Source organism: Onthophagus taurus, chromosome 5 (genome assembly GCF_036711975.1).
Source record: "Onthophagus taurus isolate NC chromosome 5, IU_Otau_3.0, whole genome shotgun sequence".
Classification (NCBI taxonomy): Eukaryota; Metazoa; Arthropoda; class Insecta; order Coleoptera; family Scarabaeidae; genus Onthophagus; species Onthophagus taurus.
In genome coordinates this window covers 11169475-11192810 of record NC_091970.1, presented here as the reverse complement: position 1 = coordinate 11192810, position 23336 = coordinate 11169475, and the positions used below count along the sequence as shown (strand labels likewise).

At 35.9% G+C, this 23336-nt stretch overlaps 2 protein-coding genes across 5 annotated transcripts in view; both read right to left on the bottom strand.

Moving 5' to 3' along the window:
* Nucleotides 1-23336, bottom strand: part of LOC111419570 (Shaker cognate w) — a 218128-nt gene that overhangs the window by 139199 nt on the left and 55593 nt on the right. The gene's annotated exons all lie outside the window — the stretch shown is intronic.
* On the bottom strand, nucleotides 5408-10471 carry LOC139429800 (uncharacterized). The gene has a single exon (XM_071196007.1). The coding sequence runs from the start codon at nucleotides 10469-10471 to the stop codon at nucleotides 5408-5410; it is 5064 nt and encodes a 1687-aa protein (XP_071052108.1).

Sequence of the window (23336 nt, the reverse complement as noted above, 5' to 3'; positions counted from 1 at the left end):
AACAAAAGAAAAACTACGACAGAAGACGCGGAGTGAGAGAAAGAGAAGAACTGAAGAAAGGAGACAGAGTATGGCTTATTATAATTAATAGAAAGGTGGAAGGAAACATTAGAAAGCAAACTCATGAACCAATATCATATGTGGTTGAGACGGAAAATGGACACTTAAGAAGAAATTCAAAGTAGTTTCAAAAACTGCTCATAACAGAAATTCCATCTAGACATGAAGAGGATATCGACGTGAAGCAATTATCAAGAAAAACAAGACAAAGAAGACCACCCCTTAAATTCATAGACTATTTAGTTTAGATAAAATCAATAACTTTCCTATAAAAAGATAGAATGTGAAGTTAGTAGTAAGTGACAGTTAAGAGGTTATGTACCTGTGTAGTAGAAATAAAGTACGTTAAAAAGTAGAAACGTTTATACCCAAACCACCCAAAACATTGATGTTGTTTCATTTTGTATTCTTACTACACTTTCCACTCAGCGTTTGCTCTACTAGAGGAATTAGGTGTGTCACAGAATAACTATTGCTAATTTCCAGAAATGATAGAGGACACTGAAAAAGGTGTGACTTGTACGCATCGCCTGGGCAATGACACGAGAACTTGTTTTGGCAAGATAATAATAATAATATACTTTATTGCCCAACAGCGTACCAAATTAAGGGCAAAAAAATGACACTAACCAACCACAATCTATCTCATTACACCACAACCTCTGCAAGTACAACCTCGCTTGTGTCGGACGAAGTTCCAGAAATCACTAGGATCGCGTTTTAAGTTATCAGAGTTTTAGTTGGTATTCCTTTCACATATTTTATAAATAAATTAGATTCACGATTAGCCATTCTGTTATTCAAATCAGATTTTACTGTCTTATAAAACGCATTCTATATCGGTGTTCTGTCAGGAGAGATAGAAACATGCTTGTAATTATGAAGTGAGATAGCTACGAAAATGATTGTTGTTTTTCAAAGGTTGCCATGATTCAGGTTTTTATCTCGATACTCAATAATTTCCGGACACCAGTTTATTAATAAAAAATGTGTATCTAACTGTCATCGATCACTTTGGAAAATAAGGATTAGCTATAAATAAGGTTAGTTCTACAACATCTTATCCATTTTACAAACGACAGCAGTAGGTAGCGCTAGTTAGCATAAGATATCACTATGTTGTATATTTTTATTGCACTAAAACTAGAACTAACACTAGACCTAGAATTAGAAATATTCGGGTTTAGCCGTGCGTCTTCAGACTGGTTGTAAAACAATAGATACTTGTTCCAGAAGACTATATACTACTTGCAAAAAACTAGATATTGCTTGTAGAAGACTATAATAATATACTGCTCCAAAAAACTATACTGCTTCCAGAAGATTATATACTGATTGTAAAGCACTAGATATTGCTTCAAGAAGGCTATATACTGCTTGCAAAAAACTAGATATTGCTTCTTAAAGACTATATACTGCTTCCAGAAGACTAAATCTTCCAAAACTGACGATTTTGTGTTGATATATCAAATACAGCGCCTCGCCCGCAAGCGACCTCGGCGATATTAGTTGATATCATTTATTTGATATCTTGGAAAGTGAACAAAACGTACAACACTTACATAGGAACTCGTTTATTCTAACTTCGCCGAGGTCGCGTGAAGGCGAGGCACTGGTTTTATTATATTAACACGAAAATTGTCAGTTTTGGAATATTATGGCGTAGATATTGCTTGTAGAGGACTATATACTGCTTCCAGAAGACTAGATACTGCTTCCAGAAGACTATATACTGCTCCAAAAGATTATACTGCTTTCAGAAGACTATATACTGGTTGTAAAATACTAGATATTGTTTCAAGAAGACTATATACCGCTTGCAAAAAACTAGATATTGCTTCTTTAAGACTGTATACTGCTTCCAGAAGATTGAATACTCCTTCCAGAAGACTAAATCTTCCAAAACTGACGATTTTGTGTTGATATATCAATTGCAGCGCCTCGCCCGCAAGCGACCTCGGCGATATTAGTTGATATCTTGGAAAGTGAACAAAACCTACAACACTTGCATAGGAACTCGTTTATCCTCACTTCGCCGAGGTCGCCTGCGGGCGAGGCGTTAGTTTTATTATATTAACACGAAAATCGTCAGTTTTGGAATATTATGGCGTAGATATTGCTTGTAGAAGACTATATACTGCTTCCAGAAGACTATATACTGCTCCAGAAGATTATACTGCTTCCAAAAGACTATATACTGGTTGTAAAACGCTAGATATTGCTTTCAGAAGACTATATACTGCTTGCAAAAAAATAGATATTCCTTGTAGAAGATTATATACTGCTTCCAGAAGACTATATACTGCTCCAAAAGACTATACTGTTTCCAGAAGACTATATACTGATTGTAGAACACTAGATATTGCTTCAAGAAGACTATATACTGCTTGCAAAAAACTAGATATTGCTTCTTAAAGACTATATATACTGCTTCCAGAAGACTGGATACTGCTTCCAGAAGACTAAATCTTCCAAAACTGACGATTTTGTGTTGATCGCCCACAAGTGCCTCGCCCACAAGCGACCTCTGCGATATTAGTTGATATCATTTATTTGATATCTTGGAAAGTGAACAAAACTTACAACACTTGCATAGGAACTCGTTTATCCTCACTTTGCCGAGGTCGCCTGACGGCGAGGCGTTGGTTTTATTATATTAATACGAAAATCGTCAGTTTTGGAATATTATGGCGTAGATATTGCTTGCAGAGGACTATATACTGCTTCCAGAAGACTAGATACTGCTTTCAGGAGACTAGATACTGCTTCCAGAAGACTATATACTGCTCCAGAAGACTATACTACTTCTAGAAGGCTATATACTGGTTGTAAAACACTAGATATTGCTTCAAAAAAACTATATATTGCTTGCAAAAAACTAGATATTGCTTCTAAAAGACTATATACTGCTTCCAGAAGCCTTGATACTGTTTCCAGAAGACTAAATCTTCTAAAACTGACGATTTTGTGTTGATGTATCAAATACAGCGCCTCGCCCGCAAGCGACCTCGGCGATATTAGTTGATATCATTTATTTGATATCTTGGAAAAACTGGAACCAGTTTCTGGAACCAGTTTCTGAAGAAGGTTGCAACATGGCATCCGAAACGTCAAACATTTTATTAAAAGACGCACGGCAAAACCCGAAAGTTTCTAGTGTTAGTTCTAGTTTTAGTTCTAATCTTAGTTTAATTCACACCGGCCGTGAAAGCCTTCGTACTTATAAATAGATATTCCTTGTAGAAGATTATATACTGCTTCCAGAAGACTATATACTGCTCCAAAAGACTATACTGTTTCCAGAAGACAATATACTGATTGTAAAACACTAGATATTGCTTCAAGGAAACTATATACTGCTTGCAAAAAACTAGATATTGCTTCTTAAAGACTATATACTGCTTCCAGAAGACTAGATACTGCTTCCAGAAGACTAGATACTGCTTCCAGAAGTCTAAATCTTCCAAAACTGACGATTTTGTGTTGATATATCAAATACAGCGCCTCGCCCGTAAGCGACCTCGGCGATATTAGTTGATATCATTTACTTGATATCTTGGAAAGTGAACAAAACATACAACACTTGCATAGGAACTCGTGTATCCTCACTTCGCCGAGGTCGCCTGCGGGCGAGGCACTGGTTTTATTATATTAACACGAAAATCGTCAGTTTTGGAATATTATGGCGTAGATATTGATTGTAGAAGACTATATACTGCTTCCAGAATACTATATACTGCTCCAGAAGATTATACTGCTTCCAAAAGACTATATACTGGTTGTAAAGCGCTAGATCTTGCTTTCAGAAGACTATATACTGCTTGCAAAAAAATAGATATTCCTTGTAGAAGATTATATACTGCTTCCAGAAGACTATATACTGCTCCAAAAGACTATACTGTTTCCAGAAGACCATATACTGATTGTAAAACACTAGATATTGCTTCAAGAAAACTATATACTGCTTGCAAAAAACTAGATATTGCTTCTTAAAGACTATATACTGCTTCCAGAAGACTAGATACTGCTTCCAGAAGTCTGAATCTTCCAAAACTGACGATTTTGTGTTGATATATCAAATACAGCGCCTCGCCCGTAAGCGACCTCGGCGATATTAGTTGATATCATTTACTTGACATCTTGGAAAGTGAACAAAACATACAACACTTGCATAGTGACTCGTGTATCCTCACTTCGCCGAGGTCGCCTGCGGGCGAGGCGCTGGTATTAACACGAAAATCGTCAGTTTTGGAATATTATGGCGTAGATATTGCTTGTAGAAGATTATATACTGCTCCCAGAAGACTATATACTGGTTGTAAAACACTAGATATTGCTTTCAGAAGACTATATACTGCTTGCAAAAAATAGATATTCCTTGTAGAAGATTATATACTGCTTCCAGAAGACTATATACTGCTCCAAAAGACTATAATGCTTCCAGAAGACTATATACTGATTGTAAAACACTAGATATTGCTTCAAGAAGACTATATACTGCTTGCAAAAAACTAGATATTGCTTCTTAAAGACTATATACTGCTTCCAGAAGACTAGATACTGCTTCCAGAAGTCTAAATCTTCCAAAACTGACGATTTTGTGTTGATATATCAAATACAGCGCCTCGCCCGTAAGCGACCTCGGCGATATTAGTTGATATCATTTATTTGATATCTTGGAAAGTGAACAAAATGTACAACACTTGCATAGGAAATCGTTTATCTTCACTTCGCCGAGGTCGTCTGCGGGCGTGGCGCTGGTTTTATTATATTAACACGAAAATCGTCAGTTTTGGAATATTATGGCGTAGATATTGCTTGTAGAAGACTATATACTGCTTCCAGAAGACTATTGTGCGCTCCAAAATACGAGCCACAATAAGCGATTGTGAAGGTGCTGGATGCTCAATGAATTAATTAAAAAAAAAAAAAAAATGATTCTAAATAAATTGTTTCTTTAATTAGTAACAAAGGTCGAAATAATAATAAATAAAATAAAGAAAAGAAAATTACCTTAGAAAATGCGGAAAGAAAGCGTAAGAACAAAACGAGACGATGCGGCACACGCGCTGCGAAACGCTCGAGATCGTGGTGAGTGAGATAATGCCCCCTGGCGGGGGTGGCATGTCATATTTGCGGAAATAGCTTAAGCGGAGCGAACAATCACCCGCCAAAAAATAACGAAAAGTTTTTTTTTTACAACAATAAGAAATTGAAAATTTACAAAATTAAATATAGTATAATGACAAGATGAACGTGAAATTACAACGATGCAAAAGAGAATGGAACATGATTGAATTAATTAAAAATGTTACAATAATAATTAGATAACAAACAGTTGTTGGGTTTACATTTCTGAAGGTAGTGGGCAGATTTTCGTTACTGGGCGTTGTAGTTCCCCTTGAGCGGTGCGGACGGTCACCACCCGAACGACGCCATCCAAACCGGGATGTGTTTGAATAATACGTCCCAACTTCCAACACCAAGGAGGCTGTTGATCGTTTTTTATTAGTACGACGGTGTTTAGCGGTATATTAGCTGTTGGAGTAGTCCACTTGGCCCTTTGCTGCAATGTGTGTAAATATTCTAAGCTCCACCTCTTCCAAAAATGTTGCATCATCTTCTGGAGCAAAGCCCATCTAGACAAACGGCCATTTGGGACATTCTGTAAATCGACATTCGGAATTTCATTAGATGCTGGTGATAATGTAAGAAAATGACCAGGAGTGAGGGGCTGAAGGTCATTTGGATCGGATCCAAGTGGACATAGTGGGCGAGAATTAAGGATAGATTCAATTTGAGTAACTAAAGTATAAAGTTCTTCAAATGTTAACACCTGGTCTCCAATAACCCTCTTCAAATGGGTTTTTGCGGACTTGACACCAGCTTCACTCAGTCCGTTAAAATTTGGTGCCGCGGGAGGGTTGAATAGCCACTCTATACCCAACGTTTCACCCGCCATTTGGGCGTACTCGTTTAATTGGCGGTATGCTCCCACGAAATTAGTGCCTTGGTCTGAAAACAGTCGAATACATGTGCCTCGTCGAGCAACAAATCGGCGTAAAGCGGCTAAGAAAGCTTCGGCGGTTAAGTCAGAGACTAATTCTAGATGAATAGCCTTGGTTGCAGCACAAACAAAGAGACATATATACGCTTTAAAGGTTTTTGCTCCTCGATGTCTTCTGGCAGTTACAAAGAATGGGCCAGCATAATCAACACCAGCCGTAGTAAAGGCCTTCATTTGCTGTATTCTAAAAGTAGGCAAATCAGCCATAAATGAATTGATTGATTTGGGACGTGCTCGAAAACATTTTAAACATCTGGATATCACTCTATAAATTACGGTGCGAGGTGACATAATCCAGAATTGATTTGCTATCAGCGCATGTAACGTTCTATAACCAGGGTGCAAATTTTCTTGATGTAAGTGTTGAACAATTAATTCGCTCAGACGACTTTTACATGGTAACAATATAGGATGTTTCGCATCGTAGACCAGATCAGAGTGTCTCAAACGTCCACCCACTCTAATCAAATCTCCCTCGCCAATGAATGGTGCCAATTTACGATATGGTTTTGCGGGTAAACTACCAGTGTGTAAGCTTCGAAGGACATCCGGAAAGTGTTCCAATTGAACTTGACGTGCCAAAGTATGAAGTGCGGTCTGCTTCTCCAACATTGATATAGGTAGACGGCGATGTTGATTCAATTTTCGACAACCTGCAACGAATCTCAACACATAAGCTACTACATTTTTAATCTTACTTAGAGATGAACAGCGTTCCATCAATGTAAGTAAAAAGTTGTCGGTTTTCGTCGTTGTATTAACAGCCACTACATGTTTCTCTTCGGGTAATTTCTCGGCAAGGGTTGCGATTACTTGGGTAGGCCAGTCGGACGATGGACATGGTAACCAGACTGGACCATTCCACCATAACTGACATCCAACCATTTCCGCCGGAAGTAGACCACGGGATCCAGGATCCGCTGGATTATCCAATGATGACACATGACGCCAACACTCGCCAGGTATTATATTTTGAATGTGGCTGGTGCGGTTGGCGACAAATGTCTTCCAACGATGTGGAGATGACTTCAGCCAACCCAAAACTATTGTGGAGTCACACCATGCGAACACCTTAGGTTGAGCGATGCAGGATAGATTGGAGATGAGAAACTCAGCCAAATCAGATAACAGAACAGCACCACAGAGTTCCAAACGAGGTAACGATGTGATTTTAAGTGGTGCTACTCTAGACCTTGCACAGAGAAAATTGACTTTAATAGAATTATCTGGTGATATTAACCTGAGATACGCCACCGCACAGTATCCGACCATAGAGGCATCGGAAAATAAATGAAGTTCTATGGATCTATCATCTGCCAATTGAACGGAACGAGGTATTCTTAATTGTGATAACTGTGGCAGCTGCTCTTTGTATTGGATCCAATAAATTTTGATTTTTTCAGACGGTGTATCATCCCAGTCACACTTTTCCAGCCATAATTGCTGAATTAAATATTTTGCGGCCAATATGCATGGTGTTATGAATCCCAAAGGGTCGAAAATACGGGCAATGTTTGAAAGTATTGCCCTTTTTGTGCACGGGTCATTTCTTGGAAGACTTGAGAACCCAAAGGTGTCGATCGAAGGGTCCCAATGAAGGCCCAAGACCTTAATAAAACCATTCTCAGCGTGATCGAGAGACACTGGGGAAGTAACACCATCGGGACGGACTCGCTTCATTAGTTTAGGACAATTGCTAGCCCACTTGGCTAGTTCAAAACCACCCAATGAAAGTAATTTAATAATTTGTTCTTGTAGATGCAGCGCGTCGCGAACTGAAAAACTCCCGGTAACAACATCGTCTACGTACATATCGTTTATTAACACCTGAGAAGCCTCTGGAAATTCTGCCGCATAGAGCTTAGCTAGTTCCTTAATTGTGCGCAATGCCAAATACGGGGCAGAAGAAACACCATAAGTGACGGTATTAAGTTGATACTCACAAAACTCATTTGTGTGATAGTTTCTCCAAAGGATACGTTGGAAATCTCGCTGATGGGAAATGAGTAAAATTTGACGATACATTTGCTTAATGTCGCAAATGAAGACGATTGGAAAGTAACGAAATTTGATAAGTATAGAGCATAAATTGTTTTGTAATTTTGATCCAGTCAATAAAATATCGTTTAACGATAAGCCTGACTTAGTTTTGGCGGAGGCATCGAAAACAACTCGGAGTTTTAAGGAATTGGGATTTAGGACGTAGTGGTGAGGGATATAATAGGCGTTTTCATTGCGATAATCATCACTACATACTGGAGACATGTGGCCTTTAGCTAAATAATCTTCCATAAATATTTTGTATTTTTGAAAAATCTCCGAATCTTTGATTAATTTTCTCTCGAGATATAAATATCGACGATGCGCTTGCGTATAAGATTCACCTAGCTTGGGAGTAGGTGTACGAAATGGAAGTGAGACTATAAATCTTCCTTCAGAGGTGCGATTATAGGTAGATTGGAAATGTGCGTCACATTGACGATCTTCAGGATCTTCAGGAACGATCTCGCTCATTTGTTCCAGCTCCCAAAACTTGCGAAGGCATGAATCAAGTGATGGTTCAACCAATAATGAAATATTGGACTCTGGAAACGACGAATCAGCAGATCTTCCCGTCAATAACCATCCAAAAATAGAACCCAAGGCAGCCGGTTCATCCATGCCCCCAACACGACGATCACCAGTAAGAATATATGGCACCAGTTCAGCACCCAATAGTATGTCGATTGGCCCAGGAGATGATTGAGTTTTAGATATATTAAGATCTTGCAAATGCGGATACGCAGAAACATCAATGGAGATGCTGGGATGTTCTGAACAGATACGTTGACTGATTACAGCGGTGAAGTGTAACGTAGGTTGAAAGACATTGCACGGCTTGATATAGCATTCAACAGAGCCGTTGTTACAATTGGATGACATATTATTCAAACCCTCAATCGGTACAGAATGAATCGAGCGGACCAGTTGCAATCGCTTTTGAAGGTTTTCACTGATGAAATTGATCATACTGCAGGTGTCGATTAGAGCTCTGACTTTATGGTATTTTCCAAATCGATCCTGAACATCCAATTCTGCGACCGGAAGTAAAATAGTAGCGACGGTATTGGTAGCAGAAGCGACAGTATGAGGTTGGGTTGACGTACCAGTTGAATTTGGATTTGGTGAAGATTTGTCCAGCGGAGTTAAATTTAAATGTAAAAGCGTATGGTGTCGCTTATTGCAAATTCTACAAGTTTTATTTGAGTTGCATTTACTTGTATGATGACGGTATCCTAAGCAATTCTTGCAGAACTTATTGTCAGAAATGATGTTAAACCGCTGTGAAGGAGACTTTTCGAGAAATTTATCGCACTGATAAAGGTTATGGTTCATTTTACATAAAATACAGCTTAGTTTTTGTTTTATTTCAGTAGCAAAAGTTGACGTGGACTTTAACGACGGTTTAGGTCCCTTGACTGACGATGTTAATTTAACTGAATCTAAGGCCTTTGATTGATTCTCCAAAAAACTTATTAATTGGATATAAGTTGGGATTTCGAATTCACTATGTTCTGTTTCAAATTTTGTCTTAATTGACGTGTCTAATTTTTGCAACAAAAGATTAAATAATAAAAAATCCCAATCATCAACAGGAAAGCCCAGCGTTCTTAACCCTTCAACGTTCTCAGAAAAAGTGTCTATCAACATCCGATAGGCCTTAGCGGAACCTTCAGTTGATTGTTTGATTGTAACGCTTTGAATTTCATTATAATATAGAGTCGCCAGATGTCGTTTATTTTGATATCTAGTTTTTAAAGTTTTGAAGGCGATCGAATAATTCGCCTCCGTCATCGGCAAACCCTTTACAAGATGCAAAGCTTCTCCGGAAATCGATGTTAAGAGATATTGGTACTTCGCTACCTCTGATAATGACTGATTTTCATGTACTAAAGATCGGTACAGATCGTAAAAGCTTGGCCAGCTCTTGTAATCGCCTGAGAATACTGGGAGCGAAATTTTATTCAATTTAGGAGAATTAATAGGTATAGGAGGATCTTTTGGTTTGGAAATTTCAGAGGAAATTCTATAATTGACGGCTTTTATCGTAAAGTAAGATTCATCAGCTTGTTTACGTATAGCATCATGGGTATCAAAATCCGCCTCATCTATAAGCCCAATAACCTGATTGTGCAGCGTTTTGAATTCTTTATATGTGTCTTCAGAGTCATTAGCACGGGCAATGAAAATTAATTTTAAATCATTACTGTCAGATACAGTATGAGCAGCATCAGCCGTTTCAATTAAACGATTAAGGTAACCGTTACGGCGTAAGATTAATTTTGAAAGTTTGTGATCAGCCATATTGACAATCTTCATCAATTTAAGAAATGATCGACAGAAAAGAAAATAAAGAGCGAAAAATAATATAATGCAATGTTATATCTTCTCTTCAAAGATAGAAAAAAAATAATAAACGAAATAATTAATATAATTTTATCTGTATATTTTTTTTTGTTCAGATTGACTTGAATTGCGATTTCAACAAACACCAGATGTGGAGCGATGCGAATCGAAAAAGAAGTAAGAGCACGTGGTGTTGCGGGTGGGCTAAACTATATGATTGCAAATACTTAGAAATAAATTAAATAAAGGTATGCAAAGAACAATCGAAATGACACCAAGCATCCGGCTCGAAGGACCAAAAAATGTGCGCTCCAAAATACGAGCCACAATAAGCGATTGTGAAGGTGCTGGATGCTCAATGAATTAATTAAAAAAAAAAAAAAATGATTCTAAATAAATTGTTTCTTTAATTAGTAACAAAGGTCGAAATAATAATAAATAAAATAAAGAAAAGAAAATTACCTTAGAAAATGCGGAAAGAAAGCGTAAGAACAAAACGAGACGATGCGGCACACGCGCTGCGAAACGCTCGAGATCGTGGTGAGTGAGATAATGCCCCCTGGCGGGGGTGGCATGTCATATTTGCGGAAATAGCTTAAGCGGAGCGAACAACTATATACTGCTTCGAAAGATTATACTGCTTCCAGAAGACTATATACTGGTTGTAAAACACTAGATATTGCTTTCAGAAGACTATATACTGCTTGCAAAAAAATAGATATTCCTTGTAGAAGACTATATACTGCTTCCAGAAGACTATATACTGCTTCAAAAGACTGTACTGCTTCCAGAAGACTATATACTGGTTGTAAAACACTAGATATTGTTTCAAGAAGACTATATACTGCTTCCAGAAGACTATATACTGGTTGTAAAACACTAGATATTGCTTTCAGAAGACTATATACTGCTTGCAAAAAATAGATATTCCTTGTAGAAGATTATATACTGCTTCCAGAAGACTATATACTGCTCCAAAAGACTATAATGCTTCCAGAAGACTATATACTGATTGTAAAACACTAGATATTGCTTCAAGAAGACTATATACTGCTTGCAAAAAACTAGATATTGCTTCTTAAAGACTATATACTGCTTCCAGAAGACTAGATACTGCTTCCAGAAGTCAAAATCTTCCAAAACTGACGATTTTGTGTTGATATATCAAATACAGCGCCTCGCCCGTAAGCGACCTCGGCGATATTAGTTGATATCATTTATTTGATATCTTGGAAAGTGAACAAAATGTACAACACTTGCATAGGAAATCGTTTATCTTCACTTCGCCGAGGTCGTCTGCGGGCGTGGCGCTGGTTTTATTATATTAACACGAAAATCGTCAGTTTTGGAATATTATGGCGTAGATATTGCTTGTAGAAGACTATATACTGCTTCCAGAAGACTATATACTGCTTCCAGAAGACTATATACTGGTTGTAAAACACTAGATATTGCTTTCAGAAGACTATATACTGCTTGCAAAAAAATAGATATTCCTTGTAGAAGACTATATACTGCTTCCAGAAGACTATATACTGCTTCAAAAGACTGTACTGCTTCCAGAAGACTATATACTGGTTGTAAAACACTAGATATTGTTTCAAGAAGACTATATACTGCTTCCAGAAGACTATATACTGGTTGTAAAACACTAGATATTGCTTTCAGAAGACTATATACTGCTTGCAAAAAAATAGATATTCCTTGTAGAAGACTATATACTGCTTCCAGAAGACTATATACTGCTTCAAAAGACTGTACTGCTTCCAGAAGACTATATACTGGTTGTAAAACACTAGATATTGTTTCAAGAAGACTATATACTGCTTCCAGAAGACTATATACTGGTTGTAAAACACTAGATATTGCTTTCAGAAGACTATATACTGCTTGCAAAAAAATAGATATTCCTTGTAGAAGACTATATACTGCTTCCAGAAGACTATATACTGCTTCAAAAGACTATACTGCTTCCAGAAGACTATATACTGGTTGTAAAACACTAGATATTGTTTCAAGAAGACTATATACTGCTTACAAAAAACTAAATATTGCTTCTAAAAGTCTATATACTGCTTCCAGAAGACTAAATCTTCCAAAACTGGCGATTTTGTGTTGATATATCAAATACAGCGCCTTACCCGCAAGCGACCTCGGCGATATTAGTTGATATCATTTATTTGATATCTTGAAAAGTGAACAAAACGTACAACATTTGCATAGGAAATCGTTTATCCTCACTTCGCCGAGGTCGCCTGCGGGCGAGGCGCTAGAATACTTGTAAACTAACTATTTTGTATTGATATATGAAAATGTGTTAGTTCTAGTGACAGTGATTTTTAATGAAGATTACAAATATGTCAAAATTGAGGTTGACATTTTAAACCTGAAGTTAGTTATCATATAATAGAAGTTTTATAACTGAAGTTAATCTAATGTTTTTTGGTCATTGATTAAAAAAAAATCGTCGATTTTTAAGCCACGTGATCATTCTTGATATTTTCCCAAGTTTCTTAATATTTCTTTTGTTAAAAAACTGTGTAAACTTGTAACATTTCGTCCTTAATTTCATTTTACATCTTTTTGAACTTTAATTTTATAAATTAGTAAATAATAATCTGATTTCGACTTTGATATGTGATCTTTTTTAACAAAACAAAAAGAAATATGTTAAAAAAAATGTTAATCTATTTGTAGAGTCTCTGAAGATGGCCAAAGCCGAAACTGGTTAAACTTAAATTCTATATAAAATAGAAACCAGTTTAAAACTACACAATCAAACTCTACATTATTTTACGCGGTCCAATTAATTAACACACTGTATACAGCTCAAAATATCTCAGAACAAAATTATTATAGAGACAAACAACGCTATATTTCATAATTGATATTTTATTAAACTTTATTACGCAACTTCAAATGATCATATTTCAGCAAATTCAACTTAATTAAACGAAACGTTTAATTAGAGTCCAACACACCTCGAGTATACATGCGGATATTACAGAAATACGTTGCAATATGCGTTGCATTTCATCATACAGTGTGTTAATTAATTATCGTACTCGACGTCATTATTACAAGTATGCAACCAACATCACAATGCAATACGTATCATACGCAAATCGCGTATTGCAATACCAATACTCTGATATTGGTTGCATAGTTAGTATTTATCTCAACTTATAGATTAAATTTCCATACGTTTTTATTTCTTTGAGTTAGATCTTTAAATGTGTCGTCATAAAAATTATTCGTCATATCTTTGATATGAAATTTTTTTTGATTAAAAGATCTGTCTCCAAAAATAGAGATCTCCCTTGGGTTATGATGACGGTGGTTAGAGTAAAAGAGAGTCGACAATGCCTTGAGGGCGAATGGGGGCCCCCCAAATCCGCGGATATTAAAGCGGTCTCAGTTATATGGCGTGCTCCACATTCGCGGAAATTGTATCGATTCAAGTATCGCGTGAGTCGCCCCCCTTTTCATTGGGGGGACTGCGTGATTTCGGCTTCTTCTCCCACATTGTGTATTTTTCGTTAAAATCAAAGAAAAAATTTACGCAGTAATTATTTTTTGATTTCGAAATGGATTTAGAGATGTTACAACATACACGAGTTGTGAGTGCTTTGCGTTATGAATTTTTAACAAAGATCTATTGCGACAACGCCCCAAGTCGAGTTAAAACGTGTTGTATTGCGCCAAAGACGTGGTCTCCGAGACAATAAAGGGAGGCAGTTTTAATATTCCCAAGTCGTTGAATACGTGAGAATCTCATTTAAGGAGATAATAAAAGTGGAGGGAAATGTTTATTTCACTTGATTCGAATTCAATTTATTTGACATTTCGCTAAATGTTGAAGCCAAAAAAGAACAGACCGGGTTTGGATACAGATTGAAATCGAAGGGTTACGATTTTACCCATTTAGCACTTCTAGCCAGGACAGGAAATTACTTCTAAATGAGGCCTGTGGACGATCTCGACCAAATCCAAAAGGTCATTTATTGATTTTTTTGCTGCTTTTTTTTAGTTTAATCGGAACTAAATTATTTAGTATTTAATAGTTTATGATTATCGAGCATTATTGGTTTTATATGTGGCAAAGAGATTATATTCAACATCTAAAAATGGACAATACAGATAGAATTTTATTATTCAATAGGACCGAAACGCTTTTTAAATCACTTCTTCCATAAAATCCTTTGTCGAAGATCTCAATCATCTGAACGCAGTCACTGTAAATGAATAGAATCGGAAAAGTTACGATTGAAACTCCTAAAAGGTATTATGTTGTAAATCAATAAAACTTTAGCTTTTATTTTCGATTTCTTAACATTACCATATTTTTAAGTCTCCAAATATTTTTGTTTACAAGTTAAGACATAACCTTTTTGACCAAGGATAGTAGATTCTAAATTATAGTTTACCATCCTTGCTTTTTGACAATCTATTGTTGCCACTTCCCGATCACGTTGACCAACGCACAGTGACAAAATACAAAAATTGGTCATTTTTTTGTGGTATAATAATCATGCGGTATTTGGCTTACTGTATGACTGGTATACAGGGTGTCCAGTTAAGCATACGGAGCGGCTGTATCTCTAGAACGGTAAGGCCTAGAGGTTTGGGAAAAAAATCCTTATAAGCAAAGTGACCAAGAGAAATAGCTGGAATTTATTTTGAAGTTCGTAATTCGACCGCTTGGGAGCGTAACTGCCATTGAGAAACTTTGACAACATCATTTAATAGCTTGGATAATACCGCATCGCTTTTGTTTTGCGATATTTCTCATATCTGTCATAATAAGGAAGGGGGAGGCCAATGCGTTTTCATATGTTTACATTTTAATATCTCCTAGACCATTCAACCGATTTGAATATTTTCGGTGTTGTTTGAAAGAGCATTTTATGCTCTTTTTAAAGATATTTTCAGTAAGACCGTCTGCTTTAAAACAAATGAGCTAGAGGACGTTATCTGCGATTACATATTTTTGTAATTTTTGAAGAAAAGTTAAATGGAACGATACTATTTACTTCACAGACCCTTAGTCACCTTAAAATTTGCTAAATTTTAGTGAAAACCGCATCTCGAATTCGCCACCCGTTCTCGAGTTATAGAAGAAAATGTTAAAAACTCGAGTGCCATCAATCGGATCCAGTTACCTCATCGAGAAAAACAAATCACATAACCATGGTAACTGTAAACATGTCATTTATTAACGCAGAAGCGTATGATAGAGGGTATGATGATTTATTTTCAATGTTTCGAATACGATGCAACTGCATGGCAAAAATGTGCAATGCAATTACGACAAAGAAAGACATTTTTCTCTAGAAGTGTTTTTAAGATTGACTTAACGATTACGGAAAACTGGCAACGTGTAGCCCATTCAGACATCTCCATGAATTCGTAAATCACATTGGTGCGCAATGTGATCCCACATAATCTGGGAACTCCGAAAACAATTGTCCACAAGAGTTCTCAAGAGAATAATATCTCCACCACGTTGTTTTACATCAGGCCTTAACAGATACCGATTATGATAACAGACTGAACTATTACCATTGACTTTTAAATATGATTTGGGCAAATCCAAACCTTTTAACACAAATGCTATGGATGCATGAAGCATCTGTCCACAAGCTGATGTAAACTTGCATAATATGCATTCTTGGTTCGAGCAAAACCTACATTGCTTTCACCCCTTTATCTATTGGGTAGACTAAACGACCTGACTTTTCAAGAAAAACCAATAACCAGGGAAAATATGACAAAACACTAAATACCAGTAGAAACGTGTCCAGGACCAAGACTTAAGCAGCGCTTTTTTTTCGTCGAAACTAGATTAAATAAATGCATCGAGGTTTATGGAAGGCATTTCGCACATTAGTGAGTTATTTTTGCCAAAAATTTAAGTTATTCTAAGTGTTTTGGTTTATTTTGTTTTATTATCATTGTTGATGTTTCATTGATCCATTGGCTTTTCAACACGCCTCAAAAGTAGTTTTGAAGCAGTTCTAAGCTTGGATAAAGTGTGAAGGAAGGTTCTAGATAATAAAATTTTTGTTCTCTCTTATTTGTTTCCTAAGGTAACTTGATTCGATTAAGATATACGAATTTTTAACATTTTCTTTTATAATTCGAGAATGGATGGAGATACGCCCAGAGATACTGCTCTATGGCAGTTACGCCCCCTAGCGGTCGAATTACGAACTTCAAAATAATTTCCAGCTATTTCTCTTGCCCACTTTGCTTATAAGGATTTTTTTCCCAAACCTCTAGGCCTTACCGTTGTTGAGATACAGCCGCTCCGTACGCTTAACGGGACACCTGTATAATATAGGAATTTTTTTTCTGATTAGAATGGTTTTTTACTACTATCCTATAATTTTGTTAAGATTGTTGTATTGTTGATTATATTGTACGGTTGTATGCAATGTATATTGAATATACATATACTGAGTTTATATAGTGATAGTCCATACCTTTAACTGTATTTATACAGTTAGTATATATGACTACGTTTATTTAGTTCACTAGGCTTTAGTTCTTAAATTTAAAAAATTAACATCACATATTCACATTTCTATTTGATTTTTCTTGCACGGTTCATAATGAATCATTACAATTCTTTTTTTATTTTGTAACCTGAAGGATTAGCTATAAGATGGTATATAAGACTTTACTTACTTCCACTGACTTTAGAAAATATTGACTATCAAATTTGAGTGTGACAAAAATGAGGTAGCATAGTGGCGTAAATTCAGGATTAAATCTCAATATTTTCAAGCTTCGAAAGAAAAGCAGAAATGATATGATTATGGCACCTTCATATTTCAAGTAAAGTGGATTCATATCCCCATTGTCAAACCCTAACGAAATGAAATAAAGAGTGTCACAAACGCGGATACAAACTTTAAATAAAAATTTCAATAGAATTTATGCACGATATTAAATTTAATTTTTTTAAAAATATAATTAAATTTGTATAGTAAAAAGGCTATTTCATTTATCATAATAAACGGTTGGTTTGTAAACTGCACATTCTACAGTTTATATTACAATTTAATTGTAACAAAAACACATAAATAGACATGAATCCATAAAAATTCATGAAATACTCCAAATTAATCGACTAGAACGTTTTTCTTGCAGTCAATTACAAAACAGGTTTGTATATGAACCTCCTAAATAAACAAACTTGACCACTTCCGGTTACGCAATTTGACTGATATTTAATATCTACATATTTTCATGACTACAAAGAAATTATTAATTAATTTAATGCATTTATCCTATTATTCTGTAACATGACAGTTTACATATACAGTGTGTCCGTAAAGTAACGGATATAGGCGATAAAATCATTATAAATGGTCTAAAGATTTAAATTTTTTGGTGTAGATTTTAAATTTTCTCCGCCATTTTTAAACGAGTTATGACGTCATCGATATTTTTTTCAAATGACAATCCACCATTCTTATTACGGAATATGATTTTTTTTCTGAATCTAGTAGAGTCAATATTAATATTGGTTACACAAGAAAAATTACTTTAAAGTTTAACTACTTCAAATTTGATGACATGATAAAAAATAGCAGTAAGCATGAGTAACTATGCTAACCAATTATATCAAACATTTTCCTAAGTGTCAAAAACTGATTTAGTAAGTAGTTGACCTCTTTAATACAACATATCCTGATCGTCAACTCATTAGCCAATGTATTGTGAGCCTAGCCGTGACTAAATTTAAACAGCATGGCCATCTCTCGAAGCATTTCTCGAAGTTTGGCCTACTAAATGTTGCAAGGGAAGTTCAACAAATCGTGGTTTTGGCTCGGCAAGAAAACCCTCATGTTACTGTAAGGAGTATTAGATCTAATTTCGACATTAGTAAATCAACGGTTCATAAAATTTTAAAACCCGCAAAATATCATTCCCATAAAATAAATATCATTCACGAGCAATGAATCGTAGTTTTTGCAACAACAATTTTGCAACGATGACGAAGACTGTCAAAAACATAATTTTTTCCGACGAAGGAACATTTACACTGAGTGGACAAGTAAAATAGACAAAATTGTTGGTATTGGGTTAGCCAAAATGTAAATTCGCCAAGAAAGTTGCACACCCAATATCCGCAAAAGATTATCTAGACTATCATGATTATTTTGTAAAATAAAGATTGAAAAATAATAGATTTAGTTACCTACAGACGAATGTTGAATGGACTAGTACGCCCAAGTATCCAAGGTGTATATATTCCTTTCTCAAAGGAAGTCAAATATCTAGGAGTAATCCTAGACAAAACCCTCTCATGGAATGGACATTTGCAGCCAGTTATACACAAAGCTAGACTATCCTTGTGGACTCCTGAAAGACTGATCATCACATACGGAGCAGCAGCCTGGTATAGGAAAGTCCGACAGAGTTCAGTTATCAGTAAACTTTTACGAATTCAACGAGTAGCTGGATTGGCAATCTCTGGTGCGATAAGCACAACGCCAACTCTAGCAATGGATGTTCTACTTGGCCTATCTCGTTTGCATTTGCATATAGAGAAAGTGGCTAGAACTACCATTTACAGATTTAAGCAATTTAATGAAAACTGTTCCAATATAATAATAATATTCCTTTATTACCCAACAGGGATAGTCCAAAAAAGGATAACAATATATATTCAATAATGTAATAATACAATAATATGTATTTGTATGTGATCAAATTATAAAGAAAATAAAAATAAAAACCAAATAAGTGAATTTACATGCTGGTGATCACTGACTGTCTGGAATCCTGTAGCCCACTTTACAGAGAGTGTATGTTGTGGCATAAGGAATGACGAATACGCAGCTATATCTTGGGTTACTGCTTGGAACAACAAACCCTAGTCGCTCAAGAATGAAATGGCAATCGATGTTATATAACTTTTCATAAAACGCGTTTCTTCTGTCCGTCAAGAAAACCATATTGTGTCGCGCAAGCAAATCATTTTATGATATACCTCGCTCAGGGTAAATTCCATCAGATTAGTAAGAAAGAAATTTTAAGAATCTACGATGGACTCAATCAAGGCTTAAGAACTCATATGCATATAAGGGACTCCAAATCAGGCAAGCGTATTCTAACTTACTCAGAACGTAAACACAACATACGCATCACAAAACCTAGGGACCTAAAGGCCTCCGAACACACATTATTGATATGTGTTTTAAAATTAAACCTTGCATCAAACAGGACCCCAAAATCCCTGTACTCCTCAAGACGACTTAAAGTGCTGTAAATATTGTAAGGATATATGTTAGCGTTGAGGTAACGTTACTAAAGAAAACGACTTTTAGCTCTTGCCAAAAACTATATTCGACTGCCTTATACAAAATATAGTGAACAAAGAGCCCCCCGACCGTCCTGGGTAAATTCTGACAATAACTATATTAAGTTTGTAGGTCTTACACCATTGCACTATTTGTTTAAGTTGTGCTGCAGCTAAATTGCATGTGTCACCGATGAGACTTCGGCAAAGATCTTGATATCATCAGCATACCCCAAAATCCTACAATCAATTTTTAGAAGTAAGTCATTTATGAATAGAACAAATAATAGAGGGCCAAAATTTGATCCCTGTGGAACCCCTGAGGTAAGAGTGAACGCAACATAACATTTCTATGTTGCAAATAAGAGGCCAGAAGTTGAATTTCTGAAGGGACAAATCCGAAAGAGCTCAATTTATGCAAGAGAATTCTATGGTTAATCAGATCAAAGGCTTTAGATAGATCAGTGTATGTATACAACATCCACTTGCCCACGTCTATCCAAAGTGATACAGATAAACTCGGAAATCGTGGCCAAGTTGGTAATTGTACAGTGACCGGAAACAAGACCATGTTGGGAAGCTGACACACAGGAGCGTGTGCTGGTGTACATAAAAGAATATAATAACTTTTCAAATAGTTTAGCAAAATTGGAAATTATCGAAATTGGTCTATAAACAATCACAATTCTTAATCGATTCACAGGACGTAATAGACAAGTTAATAATAAATTTAAAAGGGCAAGCAAATATATAACGGCAGTCTCTGACTCTGCAAAATAACGGAGAGTCCGATTTATGCCAACAATACCTCAAAATGTTCGTACGGATCTCTACTTTCATGTCCATATAGCTACAGAAGCACACAATGCAAAATAAAAAATATACTGAACATGAACCGTTACTATGTTTTTTAATTTACGATTTTGCACATTTTTGGGTATATCTCAAAAACTGGACGTGATGGAGAAAAACTGAAGACAGTTTCAGAATCAGCACAACATTCTACGTTATAAAAAAATATCGCAGTCTTCGAGGACAAAATTGATTAAAATTTTGTAAACTACTATCCGTGCAAAAAGTCAAGATCCCTCAGTTTAGAGATCGATATCTTCGTAACCGCCAGATGGAAAAAATTGCGGTAAAGTTTATTGTAATCAGTGAACATTTCTGCGCATCACATGTTAATTTGGAAATTTTCGGGTCCGCGGTTTTTCTTTAATCACGAGTTAAGTGAAAAAGTACTCGATTTTTGAGAGTGCCAGCAACTTTGTTTACTTTGCGATTTTTTTTCTCCAAAACTATTTGACGAAAAAATTTCAAATTTGAACTGGTGGTAAACCGATGTGTTGTTAATATGGGGTATATTTTATTTTTTCGATATTCCATATACTTTCGCAGAAAATCGCGGTTTAGTAGGATGCGGTTGTTTCGAAAACGACCTGGTGGATTTCAACGCGGTTTTTACCAAAATATGTCAAATAACGTCGGTTGTCGGATTCCGTTATCAGTTTTTCAAAATTAAGGCTCCCTAATTTTTAAGAGTGATTGGGACCGCTGGTGCGTCCCAGACAGTGCGTCGCGCCTTTATTTTATCTACATTGAGAAATAAGGCGCGACGTCTTGTCTGGGATGCACCATCTGTTCCGATTGGACGGAACCCTCCTCTCCCCGCAGAGCTTATTTCTGTTTCTCTTTAATTTGTAATTCCATTAAATCGCTCTTAAAAAATTAGGGAGCTCTAATTTTGAAAAACTGATAACGGAATCCGACAACCGGCATTATTTTACATATTTTGGTCAAATTCGCGAGGAAATCCACCTAAATAAAATATGCCACTCATTAAGAACACATCAGGCTACCACCTGTTCAAAATTCAAATTTTTTCATACGATAGGTTTCGAGAAAAAAAATCGCAAAGTTGACGATACTGTAAAAAATCGGGTACTTTTTTCATTTAACTCGCGATAAAAAGAAAACTACGGATCCAAAAATTTTCAAATTAACATATGTTACGTAGAAATGTTCACTGATTACAACAAACTTTGTCGCAATTTTTTTTATCGAGCCTTGACTTTTTGCACGAATAGTGTTATCATACCCGACGTCATCATTGCAAATATGCAACCAATATAACAGTAAATATACGTAGTATACGTGATTTGCGTATTGCAATACCAATACTGTGATATTGGTTGCATACTTGCAATGATGACGTCGGGTACGATATTAATTAACACACTGTATAAGGATTCAACGTACAAGGCAATATAAAGATTCGGATTCCAAATTCCGAACAATGTTCCAAACAGAACAATAATGAGTATAAAACTGTTTTTTTTTATTGAAGGGAAAAGAAAATCTTACTCTATAATTTAACGTTGGCTTCCGTATCTTTCAAGAACCTCTTAATATTAATGCTGCATTTATGTTGTTCACTCCCCTACATATTTTCTGAGTCCCATGCTCAGTCATACGTAGTGGCCAAAGAACTAAATTTGTGTGTGCTCGACGTTAACTGGAAGTGTTGTCGAGAAGTAGTGTATTAATGCCGGTTCTGCTTCTGGCGACGTCACGCTCCAATGTTATAAGTATAGGGAAAGTGACCAACTTAAATCTGGGGGGCTAAAGAGTTACTTTTTTACGTAAGCTTTCACTACCTACCGCTAGGTAGCGCCCCCTTTCCGCGTACAGAAATCTCTTGGGTTTAGTTCCACTACCTACCACTAGCTGGCGCGAATTTTTCTAGTTACTTTTTTAAAAAAGTCACCAGATCTAGTTACTTTTCCAATACAAACCTAAATCTAGTAACTTTTTAGCCCCCAGATTTAAGTTGGTCACTTTCCCTATACTTATAACTGGTCCAGAACCGACATTAATACACTACTTCGAGATTTTCTTGAAATAATTGTTGATAACATAAAAACTAAATGCACCATGTTTTTCTTTACCAATGCTTTGACTAAAACTAACTCATATTAAAAAATACACAGATAAAATCCTAAGATATCCGTAAAAATTGATGGATATCTTTAAAAATGTGTCTAAATTCCTTAAAATTTTTAGAAATACCCAGTTGATTATGAAAATTATTGGAAATCGTTTCAAAATCCCTAGATATGTTTGGAATATATTTGGAGATATTCTGAGAAATATTTATGGTACACTTGAAAATCCGTTGAAATCTTTTGGAAATCTCCTGGAAATACTAAGAAATGCATGCATATGTGTCTGGGAAGAATTAAAAGTTCTGGACAAAATCTTGGATACACTGAAAAATCGTAAGATATCCGTAAAAATCGATGAATATCATTAAAAAATGTGTCTAAATTCCTTAAAACTGTTAGAAATACCCAGTTGACTATGAAAATTATTGGAAATCGTTTTAAATCCCTAGATACGTTTGGAAATTCCTATAAAATCTTCTAAAAACTTGAAATTCTGCAAAATCTTAGACAACCTCAGGTATTTTGCGAAATTCTTATGGTATACTTGAAAATCCATTGAAATCTT